The 18,927-nt window shown below is 39.3% G+C and overlaps 1 protein-coding gene across 4 annotated transcripts in view; it reads right to left on the reverse strand.

The window, feature by feature from the left end:
• The window catches only part of LOC114469284 (trichohyalin), a 131,301-nt gene that overhangs the window by 27,279 nt on the left and 85,095 nt on the right, over window positions 1–18,927 (reverse strand). For all 4 annotated transcript variants that reach the window (XR_003674751.1, XM_028456630.1, XM_028456629.1 and 1 more), the window contains 3 exons: window positions 4,362–4,483; window positions 2,240–2,381; window positions 1,905–2,055 (listed from right to left, as the gene is read on the reverse strand). Coding sequence is in view for 3 of the 4 variants with exons in the window: in XM_028456630.1 (XP_028312431.1) it covers window positions 1,905–2,055; window positions 2,240–2,381; window positions 4,362–4,483 (415 nt within the window). In the remaining variant the exon portion in view is untranslated. The remainder of the gene's footprint in view (window positions 1–1,904; window positions 2,056–2,239; window positions 2,382–4,361; window positions 4,484–18,927) is intronic.

Consider the following 18,927-nt stretch of genomic DNA (forward strand, 5'->3'; position numbering starts at 1 on the left):
TCAACTCTTCCACCATCTCTGTTAGGTCACATAGAAATTGTGCGGATGAATATACGCCCTAAACTTCTCTACCTATTTTAGATGTTGCCAATTGATATTTCTAAATCCACGTTTGCTAAATTAGATAGACTTATCTCAAAGTTAATTTAGCAAGGGCGACGGCCAAGAGTTAGATTGAAAACACTACAGCTTTCTAAATCCCATGGGGGCCTCCAACTGCCCAATCTTAGACACTACTTCTGGGCTGCACAGTTAAGACTCTTAACAATATGGATTCCGGATCTCTCAGATACACGCTGGCTAAATATAGAAAAAAGTTTGTGTGCTACTCCCCTACAGGTCTTACCTTTTATAGATATCCCATCAGGGGATGCTCAAATATGTGAATGGACTAGAGAAACACTAAATATTTGGAGGAAAACAAAAGTATCATTTGGATCACCTAAAACAATCTCATCACTAAATAATATTGGATTTATAAAGAATTTTGCTTCCTCCCATATGGATGCAGAGTTTAGGAAGTGGTCAAAACATGGACTCAATAAGTTACATCAACTTCATGGGGGTAGGAGTCTAAAATCATTTGAACAATTGAAAGAGGAATTAGTACTCCCTCACACTCATTTCTTTAGATATTTACAATTACGGACATTCCTAACTAAACATAAAGAATTAAATAAAGTTTTGAAGGCCAGTCCAATTGAGGAGTTTTTGCTAAAATTACAAACTGCAAACGAGGGTAAGAAGATTATAGGTTGTTTTTACCATATATTTTCAGGTATGACCTTGAATAATACATTGCAGATAAAAAAAAGATGGGAAACCAAAAAGAATGTAGATATACAAAAAGACACATGGGATGAAATATGTACAGAAGCCCATCTTGTAACCAATTCCAATTCATGAAGGGAATTCAAGTGGAAGGTGATAATGAGATTCTTCCGGACTCCAGTTATAGTGTCAAAAATGGTCCCAGCATACTCTAATACATGTTAGAGAAATTGTGGTATACGAATTGAAAACCACACTCACATATTTTGGGAGGATGTTTTTAAAGATCTCAAACTGATATTCCATTACAAGTTTACAAAAGATCCAACTGTGGCACTACTAGGCCGAACACCAATACGCATTGATGGTAGAGCTAAAAATTATATTTTACAAATACTTATTACAACAGCTCTTAAATGTATAACAACTAAATGGCTAAAACCTGACATACAGTTACTGGATTGAGAAAGTATCGGAAATTTACGATATGGAACGCATAACATACACCCTGGGACTACAGAAAGAAAAAATAATGAAAAGATGGAACCCTGACATTACCATATTGCTTCTAAGCTAACGTTACATACTCATACACATGCACATACACACACACGCAAATTCCCTCCCTTCTTGCCTCCTCTTGTTATTATTTATCTAGGCTTTTATACACTTCCCCCCATGAGTCATACCTGCCTTGTCTTTTTTTGTTTCTTTTATTATTGTACCTATCCTTGTACAGATACAGCTGTAAACAAAAAAGGAAAATTGAAGAAGTGTGAATGTCATTGTATAAACTTTAGTTTAGTTTAAAAAAAAAAAAAAAATTGCACATTACTCAAAGTCAAAATTTTGTGTTTTTCAAAAAAAAGAGCCAGAGGGTGGGATTTCCACTGTTTTATTTGTTGATCGTTTGTACTGTGCTCTTATGATGCATTGTAATGTCTGCTTCGTCATAAAAGCATGTATTGTCATAAATGTTATTATATTCATGTATATTTTCAAACTACAGCTAATTAATATATTTATTATAAGTACTTATATTACTAATATTTTGAAACATAAATAATGAAAAACGGTCTGATTGAAACTAAAGGTTAGAAAAAGAGAATAAGTAGAGGGGGAAAAGTACCAACCTGTTGAGTCTCTGTAAAGCCAGTCTGCAGGGCCTCCTCCATCTGCATCAGCCTGACGGGCAGCCCGTGACGGCCGGGTACGTGGGGCTCGTTTTTTTGCCAGTTGAGCTCTCGAGCGCAGAGCGCTGGTGTCCAATAGAGCTGTCGGAGTCTGGAAATCAAAACACGCAAAGAGAAAATATGTCAATAAGAAAAAAAAATATTCAGCATGATTCTATATTTAGCAACTAAAGGTTAAACGACTGCAGTAAATAGCAATACTGTCTGAACCATCTTCACAAAACACCAGATAACAACACCAAGCATTACAGACTATTAAAGCTGTATTCACTTACATCAGGGAAAAGGAGTGGCTGGCTTTCAGAGGGAGGAGGAGGATATCCATCTATAGTGTCAGCCTCAGCCTGTGAGGCAGCATCTCCTGGTGTGTGCTGTGACGTGGACTTGCTCTCTGAGCTGGGAGTGGCTGGTGTCAGGCTTGAATTGTGGGGGGAAAAATATTTGGCAAAATTGCCAAGTTAAACTAATAACAAAACAAAATGCTTTAATTGAAACCTCTAAAAGGATAACTACAAGAGCAAAAACGAGACAGAGAAGAAAAAAATTGGAACCAAACGAAACACCGGCAGCTGCAACTGATTGTGGAATTGAAAGGCTCAATCTCCGGAGAAATTAAGATTTTCAGAGCCAAATTCAAAGACTTTCGCTCTGTTACAGTGCGGGATATTAAAAAAATAATGCAACAAACAATGGATCTACGACGTGACATGGATAAAGTTAAAAACTAAATCTCTGAACGGCAAACAAGAATCAGTGAGCGTTACAGGCAATACATGTGTGACTGATCATTCACCCCTCGCCTCTCTGGACCCGGGTGTCAGGTTACATACACAAAGGCCTTCACACACAGAGCAACACAGATTTAAAGCTGCAGTATGTAGAATCATGAGACGTTTCATGCTCCACACTCCCCTCCCTATTTCGAATCCCATCGTCCCTTACCGGTATGCTTGTGAACACGCACAACTGTGGAGCTCTTAAGTTACTTTTTTCTCAATAGAGACTATTGACAAATGTAGGGACTTTATCTTGTGTTATTGCACATGTTTTCTAATGTTTTAGGGACATGAAAGCACGTATCACTCACTCCTGTGAGGACAGTAAGAGGCTCCTCCACCTCGTACCTCAACAACCACGGCAGATGCGAGGTCCCGTTATCACTGCTTGCAGTTTTATTTCTTCTTTGAGGTACTGCATTGGTTTTTATATCGAAAAGAAGACGAGTAAGATGATGAATAAACTCTACTACTTTTTTAAGGTAAGAATAAGTAACAAAATGCTAATATTACGTCTTCCAATGCTAATGCATGACCAACGTGCTTCCATGGTAGGCGAGGTCTGCTTTACACGCATTACAGGATGTCTTTAATGTGCCGCATTCAACGTGAAATATTTCAATAGTGTGGACATACTTGGACTTAATGTTGCCATGTTGCTGGTGCTGCACTTTGATTACTGCCGTTTCTGTCCACTGAGCATGTGCAGCAAACAGCAGAGCAAATCTGCTCCACAACACGACAACTTTCACCCACGGATGAGGAATAACACTTGCAATGATGTATATGATAATTATCGACATTCACCTTAACCGGGGATGAGCTTTGTCATCAACGATGAATTGTTGCAGCCTTAATTTCAAATTAAATAAATGTAACCCATACTCTGCAAACAGCCTTAATGATGCTACAGGGGTCCTTCAGGACACTCTGTGCTGCTCTACAGCCCTTCTGCTTGCTTTCTGGCAAAGCCAGATATTATATGCATTGGCTCAGCCATCCAGAGCACCATCTATGAGTTGGCAACTCAGTTCCTATATTTTTGATGAATCATTGAGTCGCTTCACCTTGTTTTACAACAGAAGATTGCCTTTTGGCAGAAGCTCTTCGATTGAGACCATCTGTGGTAAACGTTTTCTGGCCAGCTGATGGAAATACCTGGTTTCTTCCAATTGTGTTTTCAGAAGTAAAGAGCTATTAATTTTAGCCTGCTGCAAAACATTTGCGATAATCACCACTGAAGCCACATTTTCCATAATTGCCTGTTGTGCTTCTTTAAAAAGTGTGTAAACAGCAGATCTTGAAACTCCAGTCTACTTTACTAATCTTTGTTGTGGATAGACCTTGACCTTGTTGAAGCAATGTAACCCACATACATCTTATTGTGCTTCTCAGTCTTGTCATGGATACATGACCTGTGACATTTAATATATAATATATAGTTGCTCCTAAACAACGGTTTTAAATAATGACTAAAATAATTATGATTGATCATGACCGTCATCAAGCAAATGCTTTTGTTATTGACAGTGTTGTATGTCATATGTATACAAACGCATGACATAATGATTGCTTAAGTAGTTTCGAAGCTTAAGTATGTTGTAGATAAAAGACTGCTTACCTGTCGTCTGTTCGCAGCCCTGTCTCCCAGGTCCCATACTGACTGTCGGTGTCACCACATGCTGTCTCTGAGTCTCTGCTCTCATCTTTGCTCTCCTCCTCAACACTTTGTTTCTGCTGCACCTGTAAACAAAAAGTTATTATTTAGGGGGTAAGACTTCAAAATGTCTCAAAATCTAGAGAAGGTTTGAAGAATAATTAAGGATGAGGAAAATGTACGATCTTAACACAAATAAAATACATTCTTTTAATGTGTCAACTAATACATCTTTTGTATAGCCATCAAATAACTTGAATCAAGCATTTTAAAAACAATATTGCTAGTGCTTTAACAAAACAACCATTATTTATTATATGCCCTGTATATTTAAGGTGTACTTTTATTTTAATTTATTTTTTTCATTTTAATTCTCTTATATATTTTCATTTTGTTTTATTTTAGTTATCTTTTTATTTTTATTAATGATCCTGTGACTAGATGTTGCTCGAAATTGTGCTTTATATACAGTGGGAAGTTGTATTTCTATTTTTCCTCTATAATAGAAACTGATTTGTATTTATCATTATTTTCATAGATTTCAATGACAGTTACAAGCGTTGGGAAAACTCCATGTTCCGTGATTTCTAAAGAGCCCAAAAAAATGACATCACCGCCTCATTTCCTTTAGCCTTCATTCACACACTACACGGTTTTGCTCTACTTACGCATGGGTGGGTGTGTCAGCAGCCTGGACCGGAGAATAAGCGTAGGAGAGAGGTGCATAACTGCAGGTGCGCAAAAAAGCACTTAAGTCCAGATGGGAGAATAGACCCCCAAGTTCTTTTAGGTGAATTTTAAGGGGTTGGAATTATGTCAGATATTTTTGCTCTTTGTTGGTGTTTTTTTTTTCCCCATATAAAGCATCTTGCGTTTTGATAATCTTTAATGGTCATTTTGATCATCTTTAATCCATGTCAAATAGAGGTTGCCCAGTCAACTTTGTGAGCTGGAATGTTAAATCACTCAATCACCCAGTGTGTGTGTGTGTGTGTGTATGTGTGTGTGTGTGTGTGTGCGTGCGCGTGGAGCAAATATCTCCCCGATGTGGTGCCTGTTCGACCTGAAACTTTGTCAACGGCTTCCAAATACCCCGAGTGTGTGCATCTGTTATTTTAATTTTATTTCACTTCTGGATGGCCCAGAAATGAAACCTATTCAGCTTTTGACCTCAGAGTGTGAGGGGGCGCCAGCGCACCATCTATATCTATTTCACAACACAGCTCACTTCCTGTGCGTTCCAGAGCTCCTGTAGACTTCTCTTTTGGGGAAACGTACTTTTTAACTGTTCCTTATTTGGGGATGATGTTTCAAAACATTTATTTTCATGTTAGTTTGACCGTTCGCTATTTAGACCGGACAGACCTCACCCATAAGTTATTGACGGGCAATGGCTGCTGTGCTGAAAGATGCAAATTTCTCAGCAGCAGGAGATTAGAGTCTCAGGTAGACAGTCTCACACACACACACCCCGATCAGGTGCGCTTCACTATCGATCACCAACATGCGTGTAGGTATGTGAGTGTTGAGTGTATAACGGACCACCATTTATTCCGGTTACAATCTATGTCACGACACCCGTCCATAGCGTGGTAGTTACTGTAGTGTTACGCTCTGAGTCAGATATAAGTGTTAACATGTTACGTAGACGGTGCTACATAGTGAAGGTCACCTGATTACTGCTGCTTCACTCACAACACACCTGCCACTACACCTAACTAGTGAAAATAGATAAGTTTAGTGAAAGTTAGGCAGGTACACGTGGATGGACTGGTGCATATGAATTTAGAACATAAGTATTGTTTTATGCTGATGACATGTTCATTTTCATGTCGAACGCCTCCGACAGCCTGCCAATCATATAGATTTAAGTTTAGACGATGCATGGCACAGATATATATGTCATGGTCTATAGCAAGCTCTACCAAAGTGGGATCAGCGGCCCCCTGGTGGGCTGCGAGGGCATTGCAGGGGAGCCGCGAGGGGTCATTCACAAAATATATTAATTTCATAGAAAAATACTATTTTAATTGAATTATTTAATGTTATACATTATTTAACACAGGACATGACTCTGAATTATACAGATGCTTAAACTATTGTAAGTAATTTCACAAGTTGCTGATAGGCCGGAACGTGTTGATAAAATAAAGGTGGGGAGGAATTAAAGGTGAGGGGACGCATGAACGGTGGGAATTAAGTAGCAGTCATAGACCAATGGCTGTTTAGCAAAAACAAGTCTATTGTTGATTTAAGTGAAGATCATGATCAAGATGATCATCAGGATGAGCAGACAAAAGAGTCAGCAAAGAAACAAAGAAGAAAGTAACTGGGTGAGTATCTGTCGCTGGGATTTACAAGCGTGGGACCTGATGACAACCCTTGCCCTGTCTGTGTCATCTGCGCTGAAGTCCTATCAAATGAAGCACTGAAGCCGTGTAAACTGCGTCGCCATCTACAAACCAAACATAGACAATTGTTGTCCAAGCCAAAGGAGTTCTTTGAAAACCAATTATGAGAATATATGACTTGTGAAAAAGCCACTGAAACCACGTGTGATGGGGGCGAATATGCCAGAGCTGTGGAGGTATCTTACAAAGCGGCTAAATTAATTTGCACATACTGGAAAACCTCACACCATAGGAGAGGACTTTATTTTACCTGCTGCTAAGGAAATGGTCAATGTGTGCAACTGGCAATAAAGCAGCAAAAAAAATGATTGTGATTTCATTGTCTGATAACACAGTGAAGCGCTGTATCGACAACATGGCTCAAGATGTGTTAAAACAACTACTGGCCCAAATCAGAACAAGTGGCTTCTTTGCTCTGAAAATGTATGAATCGACTGACATTGCAGCCTTGGCAAACCTGCTTGCTTTTGTCAGATACGAACACAATGGAGAAATACACAAAGACGTTCTGTTTTGCAAGCCTTTACGATCAAACACTACGGGGGAAGCCGTAATTGAAGACAAATTAATTTATGGTTGCAAACAAAAACGAATGGGGAAAATGTGTCGGACTGAGCACGGATGGAGCCAGGGCTGTGGTGATAAGGGCTTTTCCACCAAGAGCATGAAGTTTTCGTTCGGAGCTATAGTTGGAGCTAGCGCTACTTCAGAGCTACTCCTGTTTAGCTGAAGAACCGGTTTGGTTTTCCATCGCAGCAGCAGCAAGTTGGAGCCACGTCCTTGCGTCACCACAAAACGTCAGTACGTCACTGATTACATAACAGTTTACCCAAGAGCACTTGGCCATAATGAAGCCCATGCTTTGACTGTTGACATCGTATGAATACTATCGTATCCTACGTAAAGACTCAGCTGAACAACTCTAACCATCTTCATCGGAGTCACAGGAATCTGCGACGTTTGTGAACACAGGTATATATCAAAGACGTTTTATTGCTAAACAATGGCCGTCTTAATGGGCGACCGTGGCTCAGGTGGTAGTGGGTCGTCTACTGATCGAGAGGTTTGGGGTTCGATCCCAGTACCTGACTATGTGTCGAAGTGTCCTTGAGCAAGACACTGAACCCTAAGTTGCTCCCAGTGGTCGACTAGTGCCTTGCATGGCAGTCCTGTCCCACTGGTGTGTGAATGTGAGAGTGATTGGGTGAATGAGCTGATATGTAAAGCGCTTTGAGACTGCTTCAGTGTGGTGATAAAGCGCTATATAAAATCAAGTCCATTTACCATTTACCATTTAATGTTTGCCTTTGCTAAGCTATTTAGCTTCAACTACGCCTGTACAGCAGATAAAGGCAATAAGTTGATTATGATGTGTTGTTTATCAGTATAGATGCTCTTAAGGCTGACTGTGCACGTCAATGATCGCCCTACTGCTGGAACTTAATATGACCAGAATCAGCGCAAGTTTGTGTCAAACTAACGTGTCGTAATGTCATTCCATCCATCTGTGTTTGGACCGAGGACCTACTGTGTGTGGCTGAAGGGATGCTGTATTTAAATATATGTTTGTGTCCTCATCATACTGTTCAACTTGTGTTATTAATGATCCATGACACCTTATCAACTCCCTCATTTGTTTTATACCTAATGCTGCCATTTGATTTGTTTCAATAAATACTGATTTGAGGAAATCTCAATTGCATTCTATTTTAATGTCCTACTCATTAGGTGAGTATTGTATGAACTTTTGAATTCTATAAATGTATAAAAAAAAAAAATAATACAAACCTAATAATATGTGCTATAGCAGGCAGGTTTTGTTTCTATCTTGGGGCAAAAAAAATCAAATGCTGATGTTTGAAACTCAGAATGTGTGGATGTGAAGAGCAATTAAATTGTCTGAAAAAAATAAAGTAAGTGTGTGCTTACAAGTAGGCATTAAACAATGAACAAAGTCCTTGTAGACAATGAAGGTAATATTAAAATTCCAATGGACCCCTGGAGTATCTACTTGGGTTTAATTCCTGATGTAATTAAAAAAGAAGACATTTACTTATTTAAAGCATTAATCCTTGCCTAAAAAAGGTTACAACAAGAAACTGGGTAAATGTGATACTATTCAACCACAGCAATGGCTGGACATTATAGAGGAAATATATTGAATGGAGAAGTTAACTGTTCACCTGTGGCTTAAGAGTAGAACATTTGATCAAAGATGGGAGAAATGGAACATTCATTCATGGCAAAATAAAAATAAAAAAAATAAAAAATAAAATTACTAATTATTTGCAATTACAGTACTAAAAAAACTCAAACTTAAAATTATTCCTATGCAGTATGCACACATCACTGTAGTAAATAGCTGGTATAAATGATAACGCAAATTAATTTAATAACAGTAAGTAGTGGTAGGTTGAGTGATCTCTGCCTGTTGCTGGAAAGCTGACAGTATTTTTTAATAGAAGAGCAGGCTGTAACGCTTCAACAATCAGCAGTGATGAAGTTGGATATTGAAAAAGTGGGGGGATGAGTTAATCGAAACAGGATTGGTGTTGGGACAAAGACAGATTTGGATGGGCAGGTGGTTGATTGTGTGTTTGTTGTCTACTGAACCATGGCTCTCTTAATGAGGCTTGCAGAGAGGCCACACTGTCTGCAAACTACACTGTGCTTACTGAGGCAAGCCTGCACATGAACTGATAACCATGTCCTATAGGGAATAGATGCTGTCGTCAGCTACTGCCTATAGGGGGGAAAGATAAATCTGATCCACATGGCCTAGCTTTCTTTACCATGAGCACAGCTCAGATAATGTGTTTTTCTAAAAACTGACTGGAGTTGAAATCACTGTTTTGTTTTATGTAGGTGAGTGCAACACATGCACAAGACAAGTGTGTAGCCTCTTATGAACTTGGATTTAGAAGTCATAAAATAGATCAAATGTGTGTGAGATGTTATTCCTCACAGAAGCATTGAGAGTGGCATTGGACAACAATCCCTGACCCCAAAATAGCACTTGTACACCACTTCATTCTTCTTTCAAAGACAAATACACTGAAGTTGACAGGGCATAGTTACATATCAACATTAGCACTTAGCTAGGGCCCTATTGTGTAGAGCTTTCAAGTTGAAAGGGATTTATCCCATGGTCCCCCTGCATTCCCCATCTTAGATAAGCACCAGTGCTCAAAAAATGCAGTGTGGTACGATAGAAGCTGTGCTTCAATCGACTGATTTGACCGGTTAAACTGTCCTTTGTGCCAAAAAATGGTAGTCACATGAGGTTTACCATTTGAGAGTGGCATGAGAGTTGTTTCTCAGATATGGGAAGGATGTAAGGGTATATACTGTACATAAGTGTGCTGTTGTATTTGTAAAGTAAAACTTAAACATGCAGCCGAAAGACCAAAACCAACAACAAAAACATGTGAATGTGGTGAGAAAAGTTAAGCAAAGCCGATTTATTAATCAGCGGCACAGATCAACCTGCACCTGAAAACGACACTAAGGAGCCTCTGGGCAGGGATTTTACACTAAAAAGAGCCAAACTCAACACAAATGTTACCATTTTAAAACCTTCAATACTGTTATTTGAAACATGGAATGGTTTCTTAAAAAAAATTACCATGGAGCCGTTTTTATGAAGGTAGATATGATGCAAAATGGGAGAGCTTATAGAATGTGATGTGAGAACTTATAGAATGTGATGTGAGAACTTGTATTTAAAAATGTTTACTTGTATAAAAAAATCCACACACGTGAAATTAATTTCATATAACAAATGATGGAAAAAATGTAAACCTGGCCCAAACATACTCAGGTGGACCCCACGCACAACAGACTGAGCGGACTGTCCGCTCTCCTCGGAGCTTACAAACTGGGGCGCTCCGCAGCACAGTAGTTTCCATTAAAATCCTACATGTCCCATTCTTACTGCTTCTCCGTAGTCCTTGTTCTCCTGGGACGTGTTTTAAAGGTGTCGCTACTGTCGTAGCTCGTCTGACAGTCTCTCCTCTAAGCTCAAGTTTATCTCTCCTGCTCTGTTTCACTAGGCGGTTGAAATACAGGTTGGCGTTACATTTCATGCGGGTTGATACAATGCCCAGCAGTGTTTTGTGTGACACCAACTAAGCGGAGAGGTCCTAGCGGTCGTAAAATTTGAGCTTTGCATTTAATTGGCCTGGCGGACTACTCGCGGACTCCGTTGTACTAGTGCCCACCCGAGTATGTTTGAGCCTTTAAAATATAAACCCAATGGCCACGTTTACATGGGAGCTTTAATTCCTCTTTAAAGCGGAATAAAAGTTAATTCCTCTTTAACCTGACCTTGTAAACAGTTAATTCCTAATGCTAATTTAATTCCAAAATAAACTTAAATCCAAATTAAGTGGCTGGTTTATTCCGATTTTAATTCCAAATTAGATAATTCCTCTTTCTTGTAAACACTTAACTTGGTTAAAGCAGCTTTAAGTTAATTCAAACTTAAAGAAAAAAAAAAGAAGTTAATTTGGATCGTTTTGCGCTTGCGCGACTTGCGGCGATGACGCGCTAGTGATGACATAATCCAAGATTGTGGCGGCCCGTACACCAGCCAAGACTATTTAATAAAAGCTCTATTCCCCCATGTGCGTAAGTCCGAAAAGCCCCGCAGCAGCGCTGTTTTTGGCTGTGTGCTATTCTCCCCTGTACTTAGGTCAGTCGCTGCGGTGCCTTCATCCCAGTTACACACTGTGGGCTGAGCGTCCGTGAAATGTGGGTGTTCCCATTCAAATCTGGCTTTACGCACATTCTCCGGTGTGCGTAAAACCTTTTCCTCTTACGCGCCTCTAACCCCAGAATAAGTGCAGCGCCCCGATAAATTGAAACATTATATTGCACTAGAAATATGGACTTAGTTACATTTGAAGCCACATGGACTCGTGCGTAGTGCAGCAGCAGCTGTGATCACCCAGCTGCTGCTGCACGATTAATTAAAAGTCTGACAGATGCAGATTTCTGTCCACATTGGTCACAGTGATTCAACTATTTTCATACTATGTCCAACGTAAAGTCACAGTTTGATCCACTACAGAGTGAAACAAGCTGCCATATGCAGATGAGGATGGAACACAAACTGTTCTCACTCATATTAATGCTTTAAACACATTATATTTAAAACTGCATATTATGGAAGCCAATAGTTGTGTTTCACTGCAAACATCTCTCTGTACTAAGCAGGATGCTCTGCGAAAAGGTTAATTCCTCAAATCTCCAGCGCATCTAACTCAGTCACGCTTTTCGATGATGACGATGATGGATTTTAACTGTGACTCAGACAGAATGCGGCCGATCCTCAGTCACACTGCATTAATCTGATCAAATCAACCTGTTATATTGTTTATCAAAGACGGCGTTTCAAATTAAAAGTGAACTTCATCATTTTCACGGATTTCAATGACATTTACAAGCGTTGGGAAAACTCCATGTTCCGTGATTTCGAGACAGCCCAAAAAAATGACATCACCACCTCCTTTCCTTCAGCCTGCTTTCATTCACACATACGCGCTTTTTGGGCGTGTTAGCAGCCTGGATCGGAGAATACGCATTGGAGAGAAGTACGTAACTGCAGGCGCGCCAAAAAAATCGCTGAAAACCAGACGGGAGAATAGACCCCTAAGAGCCTTAAAAGACATGGATATGGGGGGTGTGGTTATGGCGCTGACCTAGGCGATAACTGATTAAACTCCTGTACTTTTTCCTTTACACCACGGACAAGAATACCAAACCTCTGTGGTAACGTTGCAGTGTACTCCTGCGGTATTATGTCGCCTAAAAAGTCCAAAACAAAGTCTAAAAGCAGCCCTTTCACTTACAAGGAAGACGACGAGGTGGATGCAAACAGCCTAGCTAGCTCAACAGGTGAGGCTAGCCCCAGGCCTCAGTCGGAAGACGCGGAGACTGGAAAACCGCATAACATGTATGTAATTCAGAAGCTCGATGTGATCAGAAATGACTTTTCAACCAAGATTGACGGGGTCCTGAATGCAATCCAGGGCGTTAAGAAGGATATACGAGACTTCTCGGGTCGTATGGATGAAGCGCATCAGTAGTGTCGAAGACACAGTTAATTCAGAGAAGAGCAAAACTGATGCGCTAACTAAACAAGTGGCTGCCCTCACACATAAGCTTGACAACCTGGAAAACCAGTCCCGACGGTCCAATTTACGACTGGTTAATGTACCCGAAAGAGTGAAAAGCAATGACGCCAACGCTTTCCTTGAGAAATGGCTGCCGGAGCCTCTGGGTCCCGCTACTTTCCCGTCTTCACCCATCATCGAAAGAGCACACAGGCTGCCTGGCCGGGCACAGCACAATAGGGCCCCTACACCGAGGATTCTCATCGTGAGGTTCTTAAATTTCCAAGAAAAAGTCCGGGTAATGCGAGCAACCAGGGCCAAAGGCAAAATAGTATGCGGTGGACAGGAGGTGAAGTTTTTCCCGGCCATTTCTATGGAGCTTCACCGGCAAATGTGCTTTGACGGTGTAAAATGACATTTGAGAGCGCTGAATATCCGCTACGAAATTGTTTACCCAGCCAAGCTTAGGGTGAGGACGGTTGATGGACAAACTAAGGAGTTTGTGTCTGCATCAGAGGCAGAGAAGTTTGTCCACACACTTCAACGCAGAGAGGACTCAAAGGGTACCTAAGTGGGACTCTTTTGGGATTTTGATCGCACTGTTTGCCCTGTTAAAGGAGAACCTACCTTTGTATATTTGGGTGGACATTCACTAATCCATAGGCTTTTTGGGAAGAATCCTACACTGCAAGTTAATTGTTTTGTAACATGTTATAAATGCTTGTACGTGTTGAATATACAGGGAGATTCATATGTCTGGTTAGTTTTGTTTTGTCAGTGTTATTATTACTTTGAATGCGGAGTCTGGTTTAACTGCTCCTTGGTTACATTGGATCAGTGTGTGCATTTAACTTCAACCCATGGTGAGGTGGAGGGGGGGAACGAGAGGCTGTCCTGTTCAGGATGACAGCTGAGGAGATTTGTTTTTGGCAGGTTTTATATTTTGTTTGCGTTATTGGCTCACATTATCACATTTTTTCTCAGTTTGCCTCAAATGGATCACATGTGCACATTCTAGTCTAACATTGTTTTAAGATTAACTCAAATAAGACTTTAAACATCACATCTTGGAATGTAAGGGGGATGCTTAAATTGTCTAAATTAAAACAGGTTATTACCAGGATTAAGGAACTTGAGTCATCTATAGTTTTTATTCAGGAGTCACGTTTATTAAAAGAAGATTTGGTGAAAGTTTGTAGAAGATGGCCAGGTAAAGTGCTGGCTTCATGTTTGTCTTCCCACGCTAGAGGGGTTATGGTGTTGATTCACAAGTCTGTGCCATTCCAAGTTAATAACACTATCCATGATACATCTGGTAGATTTGTGGTAGTGCAGGGAACACTTTTAAGAGAAAATATTAATTTGGTTAATATATATGGCCCTAATGATGAAAACCCGGCATTCTTTGAAAATATGTTTTTGCTGTTGGCCACCCTCCCAGGTAAAATAATAATGGCAGGCGATTTCAACTGTACTTTAGATCCAAAGTTTGATCGATCGCCTGGATGTGACAATTCCCATTTACAAACCAGAAAAAAAATACATCAATATATACAGGACCTGAACCCCTGTGACCCATGGAGGATTCAGAATCCAAGCAAAAAGGAATATTCATGTCACTCCTCACTTAATACACACTCCCGAAGAGACTATTTTTTTAATTTCATCCTCTCTGTTACCAAATGTAAATAATTGCATATATTGTTTTGTCTGATCATGCGCCAATCTTGCTATTTTACACTGATTTTCAATTAAACAGATGTTTTTATAATTGGCGGCTGCATCCTAAATGGCTGCAAAATTCTGATTTCATAAATTTTATAGGTGAACACATTGACGTCTACTTTTCTTTAAACACAAGTCAAACTTCAGCAGCGATTAGATGGGAGGCTTTTAAAGCATATATTAGGGGGCAAATGATTAGTTTCACTAGTTCCAAAACTAACAAATTTAAACACAGAATGAATGATTTAGACTGCAAAATTAGGGAATTAGAGAAAGCTTGTATTCTGGATAATTCAAAACAAACAAAACAAAAGCTGCTCGCTCTTAAAGCAGAATATGAAGAGCTTTCCGCACAATAAGCTGAAGACAGTCTAATAAGACTGAAGCAAACCTTTTACGATCAAGGGGAAAAACTGAGTAAACTACTGGCCTGGCAAATTAAGAAGCTTGATTCAGAAAGAGCCATAAATATAATTAGGAATGAATAGGGAGAATTTTTGTGTCGTACTATAAAACCCTTTACAATTCAGACGCCCCACTAAATCTGGAAAACCAAAACAATCTTCTAGATGGATTAGACATTCCCTGTATTTCTGAGGAGAGCTGAATTAGATAAGGAGCTAGATTTGGATGATGTTTCTAAGGCTATTACTAATAGGAAAGGTGGTAAGGCATCAGGTCCCAACGGTCTACCAATTGACATTTATAAAACTAGTACAGTGCCCGTCAGAAGTATGCATTCATGTGGGAGCATAAGGGGTATAATTGCATATTTTTGTATCTTTCTGTTGTGTTTTTGTGCATTTTTTGTATAATTATAGTTTTTTGTTGCCATTGCAGTGTGATTCTGGAATCTTTGTGTATTTTTGTATCTTTTTTAGTGTAGCTTTGTGCATTTCTGTTGTTATTTTGTGTATTTTTGTATAAATATTTAGTTTTGTGTAATTTGAGTCATTTTCATGTTTGTTGTTGTTTGGTGTATTTTTCTGTCATGTATGTATTTTGAAGTAATTTTGTGTGTTTTTGGAGCCTTTTTGTATATTTTTATGCATTCCTGTTGTCATTTTGTGTACTTTTTGTATAAATATTGTTTAGTTTTTACTTTTATTTTACTCATTTAGTATATTTTTATTATAAATACTGTGTGTGTGTGTGTGTGTGTGTGTGTGTGTGTGTGTGTGTGTGTGTGTGTGTGTGTGTGTGTGTGTGTGTGTGTGTGTGTGCCAGCCAACTCCTCCGTGCGTTATCTATCACACATGCGCGCGCTTCTTGCACATAAACCATCGCAGGTTGTTAAGAGAGACACGGTAACTACGGTAGTCAACTATTCATCAGCATGTATGTCTATGCCGTACAACCCCTCGACTAACAGAGAAAGTTTGTCACACCAGTGCCACCACTGGATAAGTTTGTGTAGAGAACTGATAATAATAAATATGTTGATAAGGATATAATATTAATAGTGACAGTAGTAATAGTAATAAAAGTAATGTTATAATAATGATATTAATGGTAATAATTGCAATAACAAAATAATAATGTCCTAAAAACAATATTAATAATAAACAATAAACAATATTAAATAATTATAAGGATAATATAGAAATGCTAATAATACAATGAGAACACCAGTAGCTATAATAAAAATGTGTGTGTGTGTGTGTGTGTGTGTGTGTGTGTGTGTGTGTGTGTGTGTGTGTGTGTGTGTGTGTGTGTGCGTGTGTAAAAAAGAGAGACCTGAAAATACTACAAAAAATAAATGTTTTGCAACACCAAAGTCGCAAATGTCTCTCAACGGCTCTGTGTGAGTTCACCATCCCGATGTAGTGCACGCACGTCCGCGCATCAGCCGTGTGTGTGTGTGTGTGTGTGTGTGTGTGTGTGTGTGTGTGTGTGTGTGTGTGTGTTTGTTTACATTGCAGCTGCTAGCATCTTTCTTAGCACATAGAAGAATATGAGAAGAAACACTCACCGTTGCGCAGAACAAACAATAATCATAGTGGAACCATCCGCTCACAAAAACGTTACATTCCACTGTCTGAAGAAGCAGAATGTTTGCAATAAGGTAATGACCATCAGCACAGGCACCGCCCACACTCATGGATACGAAGGAGGAAGTGAAGTCTGTGACCCGAGATTTAAAGTAAGTTTGGAATCACGGGAATAATATTAAATAACTATGAAATATTAACTTAAATGACTTTCAGCGGTACAAAAACCTTTTTAATATCGACCTTTTTTGTTTTTAACCCAAACAACTGCGACACGGTGATGTCATGAACCCGAAACCGAAAGTGGTGCGCTCTTACCGAAGAGCCATAATTATAAAATTAATGTTTTGACCATTTTGCGTCACCAAATTACTCCAAAATAACAGATGCACACACTCGGGGTATTTGGAACGTGGATGAATAGCAGTTGACGTCATGACCTGCCCAACCTGCAGTGATATTGGTTGAAAATCACAAAGATAACTTCGATATTAAAAGGCAGGATTGGATTAGAGATTTTGAGTAAGACATCTCCATCACTGATTGGCATAGAATTTGTTTAAAGGCACACACTCGAACTATCAACACTTGACTGAGATTAATACAATTCAAATGGATAATGAGAACTTATATCTCCCCTGTACAATTAAATAAATTTAATTCCAAGACACCTGATCTATGCTTTAAGTGCAATATACACCAAGGTACTTTGTACCATTGCCTGTGGAAATGTGAAGAGATGGAAAAAAAATTGACGTTTAGTGTTAAAATATGTCTCCCAGATGACATCTACCCCAATTCCTCTATGTCCTAAAGATTTGCATTTTAGGCATATGCCCTGACAACTACCTTCTATCCAGCAGAGAAGGAAAAATGGTTGATCTCTGTCTTCTATAGGCCAGGCACTCTATCACACTGTGCTGGAAAAATGTTAACTGCCCTTCTCTTGGCTACTGGTTAAAAAACCTAACATCAAGTCTGGCTTTTGAGAAACTGACAAATATAGTTAGAAAGAAAGCTTTTGAGTTTGATAACATTGGGAGGATGTTTTTGGATTTTGTTAGGAGGGGTGATACCACATTTATTATGAGGAAGATAATTTGAATATTTTATAATAATAATAATAATAATAATACATTTTATTTGTATGGCGCTTTTACAGTGCTCAAAGACGCTTTACAGAGATAAACAATAAGTAAAAATACAGAGGCATAGACTTAAGTAAAAAACACAATGTAATAAATAATAGGTAGACTACAAGATAAAATGGCTTTACATTAAAAATAGCTATACATTAAAATGGCTTTACATTAAAATGACTATACATTAAAAGCAGTCCGAAATAAGTGGGTTTTGAGGTGTTTTTTGAAGGTGAGAAGATCCGTGCAGTCTCTGAGATTTTGAGGGAGTGAGTTCCAGAGGGTGGGGGCGGCAATAGAAAAAGCTCTGTCTCCCCAGGTTCGGCGCCTGATCCTGGAGGGAGGGGACAGGAGGTTGGCGACAGAGGAGCGGAGGGATTGAGAGGAGGTATGGCGATGAAGCAGGTCAGTGAGGTAGGAGGGGCCCAGGTTATGGAGGGCTTTGAAAGTAATCAGTAGGACCTTGAATTGTATGCGCTGAGGGATAGGAAGCCAGTGTAGATTTTGAAGAACAGGGGTGATGTGTTCACGGGAATGAGTGTGTGTGAGGAGGCGAGCAGCGGAGTTCTGGATGTATTAAAGTTTATTGAGGGTTTTGGATGGTAGGCCGTAGAGGATGCTGTTGCAGTAATCGAGTCTGGAGGTAATGAAAGCATGAATGAGGGTTTCGGCGGCAGAAAAGGAAAGGGACGGGTGAAGACGTGCAATACTTTTTAGATGAAAGAAGGCAGACCGGGTTATGTGATTTATGTGCTGTTGGAATCTGAGTGTTTGGTCAAAGAGAATGCCAAGGTTACGGATGAGAGGGGATGGTGATAGAGTGGTCTGGTCAAGATGAAGGGAGAAATTCTGAGAGGAGTTTATGATGTTTTGCGGGCCAATAATGATGATGTCAGATTTACTGTATAATGCTATTCCTTTCATGTGATATTTTTTCTTATTTTTTGTTTCAATATGTATATATATTTTTTTCGTGTGATGTTTCTTAATTACAATTCTTCATTCAATATTTTTGTTTAGTTTTTTTAATTATTATTATTTATTTTTTTTAATTTAATTAAATGTTTTCATTTTTTATCATTTCTTTTTATTCATTTGATTATTACTTTTGATACTGCCAGGTGTTTGTGTTGGGGGACTGTTCAACT

Source organism: Gouania willdenowi, chromosome 9, assembly GCF_900634775.1.
Source record: "Gouania willdenowi chromosome 9, fGouWil2.1, whole genome shotgun sequence".
Lineage (NCBI taxonomy): Eukaryota > Metazoa > Chordata > Actinopteri > Blenniiformes > Gobiesocidae > Gouania > Gouania willdenowi.